Here is a 17,130-nt window from a genome sequence, read left to right on the forward strand (position 1 = left end):
TTTATGAACTGCTTCACTTGAGTTTAAAATACTGTACTGCAATGCAGTGTTGATATATTGTTAGCTAAAACTATTAAAATGTAAATATTAGATGAAAAACTAAAAATAGAATGCCTTTGCAACTAGCTGAAATAAAATAAGGTTAAGTTGAAGAACTAAAATTAATAAATAAATAAAGCAAAAAATAATAAAATGACAAAAGCATTACACAATTACTAAAACTTACACTAAAATAAAAATGAGAACTGGAAATATAAGAATAAAAGCTAATTCCACATTTTAATAAATATTATAATAGTATATTACTTTTGGTCCAGTGACAATGGTCCAGTATTTTATTTATTTATTTATTTTTGAGGCTAGATCAATTTCTTTTAGTGTTCAGATAACAATAAACTCAAAAACGGTTTAGTGCCATTCTGTGATAATAGTTTGTACTCTATGTGAATGTTTTTGTTGCAAGAAACTTGCTAACCAGATGTCATCTTGCAGGAAGTCAGCTTTTAGACTGTCTTTGTGATGGTTAAAAGGTTAGGTTTAAGTTTAACAATGTGCTTTTATTACCCTGGTCAGAGTGCCACTGAAGTTAATGGATTTTATTAACTTGTCTGACCTCTGAACTCTGAATGTTTGTTTTTTGTTTGTTCAGATCAAGACAGCTAGAAAAATTGTTTGTCAGTTTGTTATTGCTTATTTACTTGTTTCCACTAGCTATAAACCTTTTATTTAAACAAGCTTGCTTGCCGTTAAAAATGAAAGCCGCATGTTTTATTTTGTTCACACTGTGGCTTTGTATATTTACATATATTTCTTTCTTTCCTCCTCAGGGATGTCCTGGCAGTGTTGGCTTTCCAGGAGCCAAAGGTGATAAGGTATGATAATCAGAGTGTTTACTAATGAGAAATGAGTCAAAGTCTTCAGGATGAATGAAGGCAAGCTGAGGTCAGAGTGCTTCACCACTGAAGTTCATGGAAAGTTCACGTACCTTTGGTCATGACCGGATGACCCTTCGTGTCCTTTTATGACCTTTGTCACTTCAAAAGACTTCTTATATGTTCAGTCTCTCCAAACAGAAGTCCAAATGCCAAATATGCAGTATTTCTTTAAAATCACATATAAATAAATGTCTTTCAATTTCATTCTTTTTCTTTTTCTTCGTTCACTTTATAGTAAGAAATGTAACATTTAAAGTTTAAAAATATCCTATCCCATTGGAATGCATTCAAAACCAAACCAACAGTAATGAAATTGTAATATTTGCAAACTGACTAGTCTTTCGTACATCTCTTTAAAGATCTATAGTCATCTTTACACTGTAAACTTGTGCAATATGTTTTAATTGTCATAACCATTGGTTCAAAGACAAAAAGGGTTCTATTGCACCATTTTGTTTATGCAAAACCAAAAAGATAAGTTTATCAAACATTTTAACACTACGTACAATACCATTTATAAGTTTGGGTTCTGTGTGAAGTCATGTATGCCCATCAAGGCTGCATTTACAGTAATATTACTGCAAATAAATACTGTTTTCTATTTTAATATATTTTAAACATTCCCGTTATTGCAAAGCTGAATTTTCAGCAGGCATTATTACTCTAGTCTTTAGTGTCACATGACCCTTTTAAATCATTCTAATATGCTGATTTGGTTCTGAAGTAACATTTCTTATTATTATCAATGTTGAAAAAAGTTGCTTAAAGGGGTGGTATAATGCCCTTTTCACAATGTAAAATAAGTCTTTGATGTCCCCAGAGTGTGTATGTGAAGTTTTAGCTCAAAATACCCCACAGATATTTTTATATAGCATGTTAAAGTTGTCACTTTTTGAGGGTGAGCAAAATGCACAGTTTTTGTGTCTGTCCCTTTAAATGCAAATGAGCTGCTGCTCCTGGCACAGAGGGCGGAGCTTCAAGAGCTTGTGTCCTTTTACCTCACACAGACATGCACTGAAAATTTCAAAAACTTTTAGCCTTTTATGTTCAAACCAGAGTCAGAAAGATGGAGAGACTAATGAAGAAGTGACAACATGTAGACGACATTTCTGAATGGTTTGTTGATGAATTTATGTAGCTTATGTGTAGTTATCTTCTAGTCATTGATTAGCATATTTTGTCATGATAATCTATAAATTGTGTTCTGGGGGTGGTGTTTATGTAAATTTTAGGGTTCATGTTGTCACTAACCCGGGAGGAATGTTGTGTAGTCCCTACCAGCTGTTTGTTGTAGTCCTTAAAAAGCGATTTCTTTAAAAGAAAATATCTCCCTTTGCTTTGAACGTTGAGCGTTGTAACTTTGCAGATGTTGTTTATGCTCAAACAGCAACATTACACACTAACTAAAGTTAGAAAAGTGAATTCATAATCAACCACACCTTTCATATTTTTGTGGACATCATGATCCTTTTTTTCATGTTTATGAGAAATAGAAATCGTATGTAACATTATAAGTGTCTTTACTGTTACTTTTGATCAGCTTTATGCATCCTCCCTGAATAAAAATATTAATTTCTTTCAAAATAAAAAATCTTATTGACCTCTTATTGACCCTAAACTTTTGCCCCCAATTTCACAGACAAGGCTTAAGCCTTTAAAATGCATGTTTGAACTGTTTTAACTGAAAGCAGCTTGCACTGACATATCTTAATCATCATATGTCAGTGCCATTGTTTTGTCTCAAGATGCACACCAGTAATATATTTTTTTCTAAGGCATGTTTATAAAAGCTACTTAAATGTCCTAATTGTACTGTAAAAGGCCTAATTCTGGCTTAATCTAATTCCTGTCTGTGAAACCAGGCCATGAAGTTTTAAGTTAAGTAGTGTAATTGCAGGCACTTGTATTTACATCTGGAAAATAAAATTTTATTATAACTTGAGAGACAAATGAAGTAATTTATCAGTTATCTGGTGGTGTCTTTTCTGGGCTGTGTTCTGAGGAATTGTTCAGTCCTCCTTATTCTTGTGATGTTTTCTAGGGTGCCATTGGGCTTAGGGGCCGTCTAGGTCGCCGTGGATTCCCAGGACCTCCTGGGCCACCTGGGCTGCCCACATTCTACCTGTGGAGAAACACACCTGAAGAATGGGCTGCGTTTCAGGTGAGTTTTCTCTTCTTTCTTTTTCTCGGTTTCTTCTTTTACAGGTCTCCCTGTCTTCATTCCTCATCCCTTTAAAGTGGCTGTCAGCGCACAGCTGTATCTTGTGTAATAGCTCAGAGGAGCACCACAGCCGTGATTGAATAAAGATGCCCTCAGAGAAAGAGAGAGAAAGAGGAAGGAATTCTCTCTTGTTGCTGTAATGGGGTATTTGTTTCCTACAGCCTTTGAACCGTCCCGCACTGCACATCCAGCAATCCAGCTGAGGGCAAGGGCTTTTTTTTTTTCTCTTACTGGCACATTAGGTCATAAGTTGTTCCTGTAACCGAAGGGAAAAGCAGGAGGGATATCCACTTTGCTCAAGCCCAGAACAAGGTTACCTCAACACTATCAATCAGTCTCACCCTTCATGTCGGTTTCCAGCTCTGTATCTCCGAACGCATCTCCTTTGTGATAACCGAAACCTCTGCCAAGCGTGGTGTAATTAAAAGCAGCCTGTGACCTCGTAGCTTATTTTGGTATCCGTGTCCTGTGTGCAAGATGCTGCCTTTGTGAATGCCTTTGTAGTTTACAGGGCAGCTTTTAAGTCTAGAGTCTGGTTGGATGAAAATGTAAAGCTTTAGTAAGACCAGAATAGCATGGCTATGGCTTTTGTCTTCATTAAAATGACTCCTCAGAGTAATGAAGTGGAAAGCTTCAAGAATAGACTAGGAATGAGAAAAAAAAAATATTTAGAAAATTGGCTAATTTGTGGGTTGTCTGAATGACTCACCAATTATTCTGCCCAAGGAAGCGGAGTATAATTAGGGTGGTTTTGAATTCTCCTGACCTCGATTAGTAGGGCTGCACAATACATTGAAATAGAATCAATACTAATGCCATATCTTGATATTGATTGTCAATATAGTATTTGCATTTCGATTTGCAATAGTAAAATCGTGAAAGGTGTGATTTTAATTAAAAACATAACTGCATTTAAAAAACAGTGGGAATGTTGAAAACCTCAAGTGGAACTCAAGTCTGAAGTCTGTTTACTTTATGGTTACTTAAAGAGGCTTGAGTTGGTTCATGTAAAGTGTTATGAATGCTCCGAGACACGAAGATTGATCCAAACACAGCTTTATTAAATAAGGGTAATCCAAACTCGTAATCCAGTAAACAGGCAGTGGTCAGGCAGCAATAAACAATCCAGATAGGGGCAGGCAGAACAGAGTCAGAAACGATAAACAGTCCAGGGTCAAAAACAGGAAACAAACACGGGAAAAACGCTCAGAAATACAGACTAACAGTACAACAAGACTTCACGATGAGTGAATGTGAAAACCAGGTATTTATGGTGTGAGTGAAACAAGGTGATGAGAAACAGGTGAAAGAGATGAGTGCTGATGAGTCCGGGCAGTGCGTTATGGGAAATGTAATGTTTGAAGGAGTGATCACAGTCTAGTGTGGAGTGGCCTCTGGTGGCTCTCAAAGGCACTCCAGCTGGTGACAGTTACATAAAGAGTATATCCAAGTGTGAACACATTTTTTTCCTATTTTCCCATATTGTTCTACCCTAAAAGGATGTTTCATGTTTAAAAGAAGGATTTTTTTATTTATTTTTTATCTATGCAGATGCACTCCCCTTCTATAATAATTAGTTATTTTCAACTATAGCTATTCAGGTAATCTAGTGACTTGCATGAATTACATATATGTTTTCATATTGCAATATATATTGTAGAAAAACTAAATATTGCAATGTCATTGTTTCTTAATACTGTGTAGCCCTACAAATCAGACACATTTCTTAGGAGGTTTAGCTTTACAGGTTATCAGATAATGCTTTAATATCAGCAGTGATTTGGAAGATGTTATAAACATGGATAGTCTTGTGATGGCTCAAATCAATGAAATATTTTTCTCTCACTCTCTCCTCCAGCAAACATCGTTCTTCCAGCTTCTCCTTGCAGGCTGGCCTGTAAGTATACAGCACATGTTTGTGTGATTTATGTTTCTGAACATGGAATATCCCTGACACTGTTCTATTTCCTGTGAGCTTGTAGAGAGTGCAAGGTCTGCCTGGTCCGGAAGGAGAGATGGGAAAACCTGGGTGGCAGGTGAGGCAGATCCTGTCTGTGTGTGTACCAGCTGCTTTAATTAGACTTTGATGAGGTTTAGTGACACCTGTGTTATGTAGCTCAGTACTTCCTGATCTCAGATGACAACACCTGCTCTGCTAAATCATTCTCTCTCTCTCTCTCTCTCTCTCACTCTCTCTCTCTCTCACTCTCTCTCACTCTCTCTCACTCTCTCTCTCTCTTTTCTACTAGGGGCCACCTGGGGAGCCAGGTGAACGAGGCCGTCCAGGACGAATGGGAGACATGGTAATATCCTATAGTGCAATCATTCTCATTTTTAGTGGTCCTTACTAAGGCAAGCATTATTTTTATCAGTGGTGTGAGTTATGGCAAGCATCCCTTCTGCTATTGTAAAACTATTAACCTTCACTGTTAACTTCGATTAACGTCCTGACCCCTGTTAATGTCTTGACCCCTATGAACACTATCACTTGGGAAATAAGATCTAGTGCTCCACTAACTTGCTGCACAGCAATAACTAAACAGACTCCAGACAATGCCTTTGAATATGCTTTAATCACCGCTGGAGGATCTCAGACCAATTTCAGAGAGAATCCCACCAGCAAAAAATAATACAGTTTTTTATAGAATAGGAGCATAGCAAAGGTGACATGATTCATTACATACGTTTTCTCCAATATGATTGGTTCTTCATATGCATAATTCAGCAAACCCTTCTGTTACTAGGTAGAAGCAAACTCTGTTTTCTTGATTTACTTCACTTTGTTACTCAAAGTCATGAGTTTATATTTTTAAGTCTGGTTTCATTTTCCCTTTTGTTATATTCTGAGATGATTCACTAACACACACTGACTGAGTGACTTTGACCGAAGTGTTTGGAAACATTTAGGTTTCAAAAGCATATAATTGTTAATCCTGCAAGAAAAATAAATGTTAGTTATGATTAATTAAAAAATCCATCACATGATCTTATCGTATTCGTAATAACAAAAATACGACAGTCTGTCAAGAGTGCTGTATTTGTAAATAGACTAATATTTGCTTTTTTTGTCAGAGCAAGACATCATGTCACCTCAAATTAGTGGCAATTAATTAGCTGCCTTTTTATTGAACTGCGTGGGAGTTATTACACACACTACCCCACCCAATCATTGTTGAGATTTAACCACAGATGTAAACAAAGGCCCTTGTATCTGCATTCCCCATTGCGGTTTGTGACTGACATGTCACTTCCCAAAGCCCATGCCCATGAATCATTGCTAAACTGAGCTTCTGGTAACATTTAATGAAGTAGAGTGCACTGCTATGGGAAGGAGTAGATAGATAGATAGACAGACAGACAGACAGACAGACAGACAGACAGACAGACAAGCTTGCACATACCGCTTCTCACCACACAGGTTCTGATGAATGCCTCCAGGTGGTGTTCCTGCTCCTGAATAAAATATCATATTAATCAAATCCATCAGCTAAGGTCAGGAAATCAATCCCAGGTTTCTTTGGATGCATTTACATTGCAAGGCCTAATGCACAGACTAGATATTTTGACTTATACCTGATTTTAATTCCTGCCTATTTGTATTCACAAGACATTATCAACTATGTTCACATTAACATGAAACTATCACTTTATATTACTTTTAAATCACTTCACCATTCTGATATATTTAGATGTAATTTAACTGTAGGTCAGAAAACCAACATGTATAGCATCCATCTGCACATCCTCCAAAAGTAAATTTAGTACCTGTAGATCTACTATAAGCAACCAGCACTGAAAGTTTTAGACATTACATTATATAGCCACAGTTACAGTATTAGTTCATGCTATTATGATTCTCATATACTTTTCCTTCTTTTATAATAATTTAATCTGTGCTATTTTGAAGGGTGACCGTGGACCAAATGGTGTGGTTGGAAGAGCAGGAGTCTTTGGAAAGGATGGGGAAAACGGACTGGACGGGCCTCAGGGGTCTCCAGGAATTCCAGGACCAAAGGTCAAGTAACCATGTTACATCTTACACCATACACAAATGACTCTGATCCAGACTGCTTCATTTTGGCAGAAATAAGCAATTTATTTTAGTATCCTGACCTATAAGTGTTTTAATTTGTGTGATGTTTCCTGATTCCTGTTAACACAACCGTTTTAAAATTCAGTTTTAAATTCTAAAACACAGGGTCCTCTAGGCTATAAAGGTGAATCAGGCTCACCAGGAGAAAAAGGAGAGGAGGTGAGACAAAATTGAGGCTGGTCACTAAAATGTTGTAGGTTCAAATCCCATGGTGAACTATCATTTATTCCCTTCAACACGGCACCTTTTTTACCCCAAGGACTAACACTATACATGTTTTTGCAGGGCAGTATTGGACCAGAGGGTCCATGTGGAGATATGGGAAAAGCCGGTGAGAAAGTAAGCCATCATTAAACCAATAGTCAATATAAATTCAAGCACCCTATTTTATAGGGTGCATTGTTTGTATATATCGCCATCTAGTGGTCAAGCAAAGAACTATTAAACAGACACTTCATTTATTATGTATTTTTATAATCTACAGTTGCATCATTCTGGGAACAGTGTTTGGTAATTTTAAGTGTTTATGAACATATTTAACCCGTGGTTCACATTTACAGGGCTCAAAAGGAACACCTGGCCCTCCTGGTCCTGTCGGCTCTCCTGTAAGTCATCTAATTATGACTGCAGCAACATTCGTTGTAGCTATGAATGAACAGAATAATCAAGACTGATTCTTTAATTACATCTGGCTTTGTCATTTTAATGTACATAGTTATAATTGTATTTTAATTATCCTTCAGGGTCCACAAGGCATGAGAGGGATGGAGGGCCCTGAAGGGCATCCAGGGCCAGATGTAAGTGAAGACAAAATGATTATAATGAACTAAATGCTCAACATTTGTTTATCAAATGCACAAGTGTATATATAACATGAGGACCTAGTCTAGTTAATCTTAATCTAGTTATAATTATCTGTTAATGTTACTGTTTACAGGGGGATGATGGGATGGGTGGACCCCCAGGTCTTCCAGGTGCACCTGTGAGTAATACAGAATATCACAAACTGATGGTGTGACTCAGTATGTATTGACTAAACCACCATTGCATTGACACTACATTATATGCTTCCTGTTTAAAAATAAATTACTTTCCTTTTCATTACACTGTATTTTATCTTACTTTTCTTGTATTATTTGTCCATTTTCTTTCAATCTCAGTTTATTTAAATGTTTGCAGGGAGCTCCTGGTTGGACAGGTGTGGTTGGTGCCCAGGGGCCTAATGGGTCACGTGTAAGTGTTTAGGCTGTTTCATACTGTTCCACTCAATTATGTCAATCCGTGACATACTAACAATTTTTGTTATATTTTCTAGGGGGAGCCTGGACCTCCAGGAGCTGTTGGTCTTCCGGGGCCACAGGTATGCTATTTATTATTTGGGACAGTGTAATGTTTCTGATAAATGACCTCTACATAACATATATGTCATTTATTAGGGTCCCCAGGGATTAGAGGGACAGATCGGTCCTTCAGGGCAAAGGGGTCCACAGGTGAATGTCTTATATAAATTGTCTACTATATGAATCTAATTGATTGAATAAAGAGATGGTAGTCTTGGAGGTTATTTTAGGGATCTGCATGCTAATATATGCATACTAAGTGACTAGCCTGTGACAGGCTCTGTCAAACAATATTTTACTTGAACGTGATCCATATTATTGCATTCATATGTTTCTTCACTAGGGGCTGTCAGGGCGGGAGGGTTTTCCTGGTCCTAAAGGAGAGCCGGTAAGCACTTTTTGAAAGATCTTTCTTTAAATTTCTTTAATCTTCCTAACTCAGTAATGATCAGGCCTTCATGCTGTTAAACATTCTACCATGATACTTAATCTGAACACATCCACTACTGTTCAAAATTTGAGGTCGATAAGATTTATCTTATGCTCACCAAGGCTGCATTTATTTGATCAGAAATATAGTAAAAACTATATAAATATTGTGAAATATTATTTCACTCTAAAAAATAACTTTTAATTTATTTAATTTATTCCTGTGATGCAAAGCTGAATTTTCAGCATCATTACTCCAGTCTTCAGTGTCACATGATCCTTCAGAAATCATTATAATATGCTGATTTGGTGCTCAAGAAACATTTCCTATTATTATCAACGTTGAAAACAGGGAACCATGATGAATATAAAATTAAAATAACAGCATTTATTTAAAATATATATATTTTGTAACATTATAAATGTATTCACTGTCACTTGTGTTAAATTTAATGCGTCCTTGCTGAATAAAAATATTAATTTATTTTAAAAACAAAGTTTTGAATGCTAGTCTACCTTCTTATCCCTGTTCATTTACAGGGACCTGCAGGGCCAATGGGCCTCAGAGGGGAGCCAGGATTTGAAGGAATAATGGTAAAAGCCACTCATCCCATTTACAAAAATACACATATAAAACATATATACGCATATAAAATATATCCCAATGTATTTGTTGTAATTGTGTCATTCAAATGTAACGAATGTAATGTCCTGTTTCTTACATGTACTGGTTAATCTTACTTGTGTTTTCTTCATTTAAGGGTGTACTAGGAACACAAGGTCCAAAAGGTTTTACTGGTATCAAAGTAAGCTCATGCTATCTCTATTTTAACCTGTCTCTACTCTTGAGTTTTTATTTTGGCTCTAATAGCTTTACTGTCTTTAAGGGTAACAGAGGACCTGATGGAGACCAGGGAGACTTTGGACCTAAAGGAAACAAAGTAAACTTTAAATCTGAATTAAAGTATATATACAGTCTACATTGCACATTGTTCTAGGTTGTTACCCTCATGATAACAGATGTCACTTGTTGAAAATTTTATTTTCCTCCCAGGGTGCTAGAGGAGCCCCAGGGGTTCCGGGCATTCAAGGTGAGCAGGGACCAATGGGCTTTCCTGGTTTCCCAGGCATCAGAGGTCTGCCAGGACTACTGGGTATTCAGGTATGAGTTACACTATTATTGCTTCACTTATATCACATTTGCTTTTAGTTTGTTTGCCGGTCCACAATTAGTCTTAAGAGTCATAACACAATTTCCTCTCACACATAGGGAGAGGATGGAGAGGCTGGTCCGCATGGCAAAGTGGGCAAGGAGGGGTCAAAGGTCAGAGTTGCTCTGTACTATAGGCATTAAGATTTACAGTGTAATATTCTTCATTACTAATGTGAAATGTCCATTTTACTGAAGGGGAGCAGAGGTCCTGAAGGCCTTCCTGGAAAGCCTGGTCCTAGAGGCCTAAAGGTTATACACTTTATGGTATATTATCATATACACTGCCATGTAAGATTGAGGTCAGTAAGATTTTTTTTACATAATTTAATACTAATGATCATGTGACTCTGAACACTGAAGTAATTATGCTGAAAATTCAGCTGTATTATAGTAGTAAATTATATTTTAAAATATATTAAAATAGAAAACAGTTCTTTTAAATTGTAATAATATTTCACAATATGACTTTTTTTACTGTATTTTTTTGTCAAATAAATGCAGTGAGCATAAGAATCCTACTGACCCAAAATATTTGAATGGTAGTGTATTATGGTCATAAGCTTTAAAGTATTACAAATAGAAAAAAAAAAACCTGTTTGATATTGTATTTAATGAAGTCTCAATACATTTTCAGGGACGAACAGGGCAGAGGGGTCACAGTGGCATGCCTGGACTTCCTGTAAGTGTCCATACACAAAAGCTGAGAGTAATGGAAATCCTTACCTCCCCATTATCAATCTTCTGTGTAGAATGTTGATGATGTCAGTGTTGATGGTGTTTATTGCAGGGTTTACCTGGCCCACCTGGACCTGTTGGAGCTGAAGGAAAGCCTGGTACACAGGTTCCCATTCTATATTCTAATACCATGATAACTGTAAAAAGATATCGTTGATGCATCTTTACTTCAATTAAAAATATATAAAAGCAAGAAGGCTACATTATATTATGAAAACATTATATTATGGTTTCTAATTGTAGACTTTATTCTAGTCTTAAAGGGGTCCTATTATGCTTTTCCACTTTTTCAACTTTAGTTAGTGTGTAATATTGCTGTTTGAGCATAAAAAAGATCTGCAAGGGTACAAAGCTCAAAGTCCACTCCAAAGGGAGATATTTTGATATTTAACAGAATCCCCTTTTCAAGAACCACAATGAACGGCTCGTTTGTACTACAATGCAATTTTTCCGGATCTTAAAGTCATAGGGCCCTATTTTGCACCCAGCGCAATTGACTTTGTACACAGACGCATGTATCATTCCTATTTTGCATCCGCGCACAGCGGACTTTTCCCTCCACAGACGCACGCCGGTAAACTAGGAAATGAACTTGCGCTCCCGGGGGCGGTTCAGCGCAAAGAGGAGGCGTGTTCCAGCGCAAACGTTCCCTGATGCTATTTTGCAGGTTTAGAAAACAATTCCGCCAGTTGTGCATGTTATTCATATGCTATTTTAAGGGCGCATACTTGGCCATAATCAATGTAGCGTGTGCACAACGCGCATGCACTTTGATTCTCTCATCTACACAGAAGCAGCAGTTTTAATGTTTGCAAATCATACATTATTACAAGGAAAAATATTAACACACGAGGGAAATCATTGTTGTGTCCATGAAGATGTGAAAAAATAGGCATACTGTAAATCTAGCTTACACATTTACCCAAATTATTATACGCCTGTTTAACCGAAGCTAATTTGGGTGGGTTTCTCCCATCCCCATACAATATCACTTCTCTGTCGGCCCTGGCGAGAATATTACGGCCCTGACGAGAACGTCGGTCTCCTCGGCTGTGAACCGCTCCTGGCGTGTGCCTGGCAAATCTGCCGTTATAATAGCAATCCGCCATGGAACAAGCGCGCCTGCTCTTAAAGGGAATGTGAGATGTCGCTCTGATTGGTTTATTTCACGTTACGCCCAAACCACACCTATGAGTAATGTAGCTACTTCAGACCAACCCATTTTAGATTTGCGTCGGGCGCAAGAGTAATTTATCCCGCCAGTATAATAGCAACAGCGCCCACGCGTTTCACGCATGATACTTGCGTTTCAGATCGTTAAAATAGGGCCCATAATGTTCCTCATTTAAATAATATCTGCTCAAGGAATACACAAAAAAAGGGGGCGCGGCCTGGTTGAGCTGCATTAGAGAAGACAGTGTCAGAAGACAGCTTTGTCAAAGAGAAGCTGTTTTTTTTCCCACAACATTTCCAAAACTTTGACTTTCCTAATGCTGACGAACTTAGAGTGGTTAACTTATTTTTAACACTGTTCCTGAACATTAAAACCCAAGCGTTTATCTGTGCGCTGCACATTTTATGGAGAACAGCTTGTTTATTGTAGCTTTTGTAAGCTCTCGCTTTTGTAAGAATTAAAAAAATTAACCATGGTTTAGTGATCGATTACTGTTTGTATTATCTTAGTTTTCCGACAAATATCACGATTAAAGGGTAGATAACATCGTATCTATAATTTATAAGAAAATTACAAAAACATACCACAACATAAAATCCATGCTTGCAAAGTCTGTGCATGAAATCCCTTCTGCACGATCCTCTTGTTCGTTAACATTGTCAGGGTCTGAATTGCGCTCGGATTGGTTTGAAGTTCACGCCATCATTAATATTTACACTACAGAAGAACTCGCAGTTATGGAGGGGCGGGACATTTCCCGAACATGAGCTAAGCTGTGCCAATCACGACACACTGGGCCATCTAACCAATCACAGCACATTTTGTATTTCGGAAGGAGGGTACTGGAATTTAGTAGTAGAATAGAGTATTATAATAAATACAGATACATTCGTCTATTGTTACAGTTACTATAAATAGCTCAATAAAGGTTCTAGTAAGAATAAACAGGTACTTCAACAGAGACTGTAAAAAGTTAAAATTCATTCTCATTGTTCTTTCTTGTGCTCCAGGGACTGCAAGGCCTTGTGGGTAATGCAGGAAGTAAAGGACTAACGGTGGGTTCAAAACTCTTTATGTAATATCCCACCTACGATTGGTTTTAAAGTCTATATTGGCATTTATAAAGTCATTAATGTAGTCTTTAGATACTGGGCAGAAACTGTTTATTTACTTATCACTGCTAAGCTTTCATATTGAGCACCTCTAACAGACTTTATTTACCATTAATGAGCTGTTTTTGGCAGTGAATGGAGCTCTATAATGCAGATTGTTGTCATGAATCCAGCAGACTGAGTTCCCAGTGCTGATCAAATAAAAAAGCGATGATCACATTTTATAGAGGATGGGCTATGCCTTTTATGAATCATAAAGAGGTTACTCAAACAAAGACAGCCTTTCCAGGAATTTAGTGGGCACCAGTGTTATGTGCAGCTTGTCAAAGTTTAATTTGCACCCTACCAGCTATAAATGACTCCAGTAAAATGCAGTAGGCAAGAAGAGTGATGGTCAGTGGTGGTAGCAGAAACACTGGTACACACATGAACACACAGGCTTGTAAGTTCTTGGTTGGTTTCTCAAACCTCAGGGATTGCAAGGCATTCCTGGAGAACCTGGTCAGGATGGACCCCCAGGATCTATGGTGAGTTTTCTTCTCTATTCTCTGTCATTTCCACACACGTCTTTAAATCACTTCAGAGTTTACTAGTCTGCTGTGCCTGAAGCTGAATAGCTTATTTGTAAGCACAAGAATGATGACAAAATGTCAGCATAATAGAAAAAAAAATTCCCCTGCTTGCAAGACAGACACCCTCCTGACCCCTATTTGACTTGCCAATTTTATTACCTTTAGTATGTTTAGAAAACGTAATAAACTGAATCCATATTACATATTATTTTTCATAGTATTGAATTTTTTACTCCGTGTATTCATTTTCTATAATTCTTGGCACGCCTGCCTTTCAATATCTAAAAAAGTTGAGGTGGTAGTCTTGAAATTATATGTGTTCTGTTTCTATAATGCATACGATTACACTTACACGCATTCTACTCTTTCTCACACAACAATGGAGCACATGCAAATAGAGATCAAAGTGTATTTGGATCTTTGAATCAGCCATTGTTTATGTAACTTGTCTTGTAAGACAGACTACAAAGCATACTTACAAACTTGAGGTAATCGGCTCAGACACAAGTTAACAGTAGTTGTTTCACAGGATTCAACTCTTGACCCCCGTTCAGCATATTAGAATGATTTCTGATGGATCATGTGACGCTGAAGTTATGGCTGCTGAAAATTCAGCTTTGTCTTCGCAGGAATAAACATAATTAGATTAATTGACCTTAGTCAGGTTACAGTAAATGCTATGTTGAATTTAACAGATGAAAACGAGGCTGTGAGGGATAGACGTACAGTCTTTACAATGGCACACACTGTATAAAGGTCTAAGATCACATAATATTTGTTGTTAAACAACAGTACAATACATTGAACGCACTGTATTCTATTCCTCACAGCCTCATTTTGATTCCTGTCAAAAATCTAATATGGCGCTACCCTGACTAAGGTCTATAAGATCAGTTCAGCAACTTAATACAAAAATAAAAATTCTGCATTGTGATCTGTTTGTGGATTGTTAAATCTGTACTGATTATTTGTTTCGATGACAGGGTCTGCCTGGACGAGAGGGACCCATGGGCAGTCCAGGACCACCAGGAGAGAGGGTATGTTATGATTTATTTCTTTGCTCTCATATAACTCATATAACCAAGCTGCTGATTTTTCATGATGTTTTGGTGTGTATTTTTCTCAGGGTTTCTCTGGAAAGACAGGAGTGGAGGGACCGCAGGGCCCTGTTGGCATGTATGTAAGTGACCCCTCTACAGGGCTTTATAGAGGAAAAAGGGAGCAGGATGAGGAGTATTGTACTTGAGGTTGATGTTTTGACATAGCCACCTAACTCTGTCATATTCTTTTAAGGGTTTTCCAGGAAACGTGGGTATGAGAGGAAGACTAGGCCACGCTGGAGACAGAGTAAAGACAAATTGCACTTTAACCATCCTGCATTAACCACAATGTTATTGTATTACTGTATGCTGTTGTACATTACAGTTATAATGTCAAAGCATAACCACAGAGAAAGGCTCTGTTCTTATCTTAGTGAACCTGCCTCGTAGTCTGCATAATATGCTGATTTATAAGGCAACATCCTAACCTAAATGGAACCTATAAATGACTGGAAACACTCAGCAGCTCAATTATCAGTTTTGAAGAGAAAGCTAACATGATACACATATAAGAGAAAATGACAGCACACACAGATATTTGGTGAATTTTTATTTAGGTAGGTCAGTAAGTTTTTTTTTAAATAAATAAAAATGTTTCATTAATACTTCTATTCAGCATGGACACATTAAAGGGATGGTTCACCCAAAAATATACATTTTGTCATCATTAAATCACTCCAAACATGTATGAATTTCTTGCTTCTGTTGAACTCAAAAGAATATATTTTATAGAATGTTGGTAACCAGACAGTTGATGGTAGCCTTTGACTTTTTAGTATTTTTTTTTCCCCTGCTATGGAAGTCAAAGGCTACCATCAGCAGTTTAATTACCAACATTCTTTAAAATATCTTCTTTTGTGTTATACATTTTTTTTTTTTTCACTTTAAATTGATCAAAAGTGACAGAATTTAAAATAATTGCTGTTCTAATCTTTCTGTTCGTCAAATAATCCTGAAAAAAAAGTTTTCCACAAATATTTCACAATATTACGGTTTTTACTGTATTTTTTGATAAAATAATTGCGGCCTTGGTAAGCATAAGAGACTTCTTTCCAATACGTTAAAAAAATCTTACTGACCACAGACATTTGAACAGCTGTGTATTTAAAGTCAATATTTCTCAGTACTGTAACTGAATATCATTTTTTAAATAATTTGTTAAATAATGTTTAATAATACCTTAAATTGTTATATAAAGTATTTTATTGATCAACATATCACTTTCTGAGTTTGTCACTATGCATTCTGGGATTCCGCACTGTTTTTAGTCTTCTTAATTGTAACTTTATCTAAAAAAAAGACCTATGTTCCCTATGTTTTGTCATAGGGAGAGCCAGGTCTAAGAGGGCCTCCTGGACCACCTGGAAAGCCTGGACCACCAGTAAGTGTGTGATGGATCTAGTACAAACACTGGGATCCTAAATCGAGCAGATCATTAATTTAATTTTATACTTCAGTTGCTGTACCTTCATTTCTTTCATTCTATGGACAAATGTATTTCAGTTTCCACTGCTGTAACACTGCCATTTGCATGTTGTGGTGACTAATACTGTTAACCTTTATGTGTGTTTTTTAGGGTCCCCCTGGTCCAGTAGGAGAAAAAGGCCTGCCAGGACCCCAGGTATATACCACTTCTCGAAGAAAATAAAAGATCCTGACCTAACTCCTTCAGTGAAGTTTGATTTCTCATAAAGCAGTGCTGAAATATAAAAGGTTTCATTTATTTCCTTTGTAAAATAAATGGGTTACCTCTCTGCAGGGCCGTCAGGGAGATCCTGGGCATCAGGGAACAGATGGGCCATGTGTGAGCACACAATCAGCTCTGTCATTTACATTATATCTCATTTTGGCTGTTAATTTTCAAATGCTGATTATGATTGATTGTCTATATAGGGTCCTCCAGGACTTCAGGGAGTCAGTGGAGTCATTGGAAAACCAGGACCCAGTGGAAGTAAAGGGCTCTCAGGGGAACCTGGGCCAAACGGGCCCCAAGGTATTCCAGTAAGTGAAAATTCTCCCTACCATACATGATGATGGATTTCAAAAGCTTTGCTATATGAAAGATGTTGATGGACATCAAGTTAAAATTGTTGCAAATCTTTCTTCAGGGTTTACAGGGGGAAAATGGAGTGCCAGGTGTGGACGGGATGAAAGGAGAACAGGTGATTTAAGTGATTTAAGAGATTTAGAGTATCTCAAATTGTGT

At 37.2% G+C, this 17,130-nt stretch overlaps 1 protein-coding gene across 1 annotated transcript in view; it reads left to right on the top strand.

The window, feature by feature from the left end:
- LOC311097019 (uncharacterized protein) overlaps positions 1–17,095 on the top strand; it is a gene marked incomplete at both ends in the record, with an annotated part of 37,044 nt that extends 19,949 nt beyond the window's left edge. The window contains 30 exons of the mRNA XM_084136486.1: positions 828–872; positions 2,977–3,096; positions 5,015–5,053; positions 5,139–5,192; positions 5,406–5,459; positions 7,064–7,171; positions 7,355–7,408; positions 7,535–7,588; positions 7,810–7,854; positions 7,993–8,046; positions 8,187–8,261; positions 8,429–8,482; positions 8,565–8,609; positions 9,559–9,612; positions 9,780–9,824; positions 9,906–9,959; positions 10,073–10,180; positions 10,289–10,342; positions 10,866–10,910; positions 11,019–11,072; positions 13,151–13,195; positions 13,726–13,779; positions 14,808–14,861; positions 14,951–15,004; positions 15,118–15,171; positions 16,252–16,305; positions 16,501–16,545; positions 16,684–16,728; positions 16,818–16,925; positions 17,033–17,095. Coding sequence (XP_083992612.1) covers positions 828–872; positions 2,977–3,096; positions 5,015–5,053; positions 5,139–5,192; positions 5,406–5,459; positions 7,064–7,171; positions 7,355–7,408; positions 7,535–7,588; positions 7,810–7,854; positions 7,993–8,046; positions 8,187–8,261; positions 8,429–8,482; positions 8,565–8,609; positions 9,559–9,612; positions 9,780–9,824; positions 9,906–9,959; positions 10,073–10,180; positions 10,289–10,342; positions 10,866–10,910; positions 11,019–11,072; positions 13,151–13,195; positions 13,726–13,779; positions 14,808–14,861; positions 14,951–15,004; positions 15,118–15,171; positions 16,252–16,305; positions 16,501–16,545; positions 16,684–16,728; positions 16,818–16,925; positions 17,033–17,095 — 1,791 coding nt within the window. The remainder of the gene's footprint in view (positions 1–827; positions 873–2,976; positions 3,097–5,014; positions 5,054–5,138; positions 5,193–5,405; positions 5,460–7,063; positions 7,172–7,354; positions 7,409–7,534; positions 7,589–7,809; positions 7,855–7,992; positions 8,047–8,186; positions 8,262–8,428; positions 8,483–8,564; positions 8,610–9,558; positions 9,613–9,779; positions 9,825–9,905; positions 9,960–10,072; positions 10,181–10,288; positions 10,343–10,865; positions 10,911–11,018; positions 11,073–13,150; positions 13,196–13,725; positions 13,780–14,807; positions 14,862–14,950; positions 15,005–15,117; positions 15,172–16,251; positions 16,306–16,500; positions 16,546–16,683; positions 16,729–16,817; positions 16,926–17,032) is intronic.
- Positions 17,096–17,130: the final 35 nt, after the last annotated feature.

The sequence above is a fragment of the Abramis brama genome (assembly GCF_963993115.1).
Source record: "Abramis brama genome assembly, chromosome: 15".
Classification (NCBI taxonomy): domain Eukaryota; kingdom Metazoa; phylum Chordata; class Actinopteri; order Cypriniformes; family Leuciscidae; genus Abramis; species Abramis brama.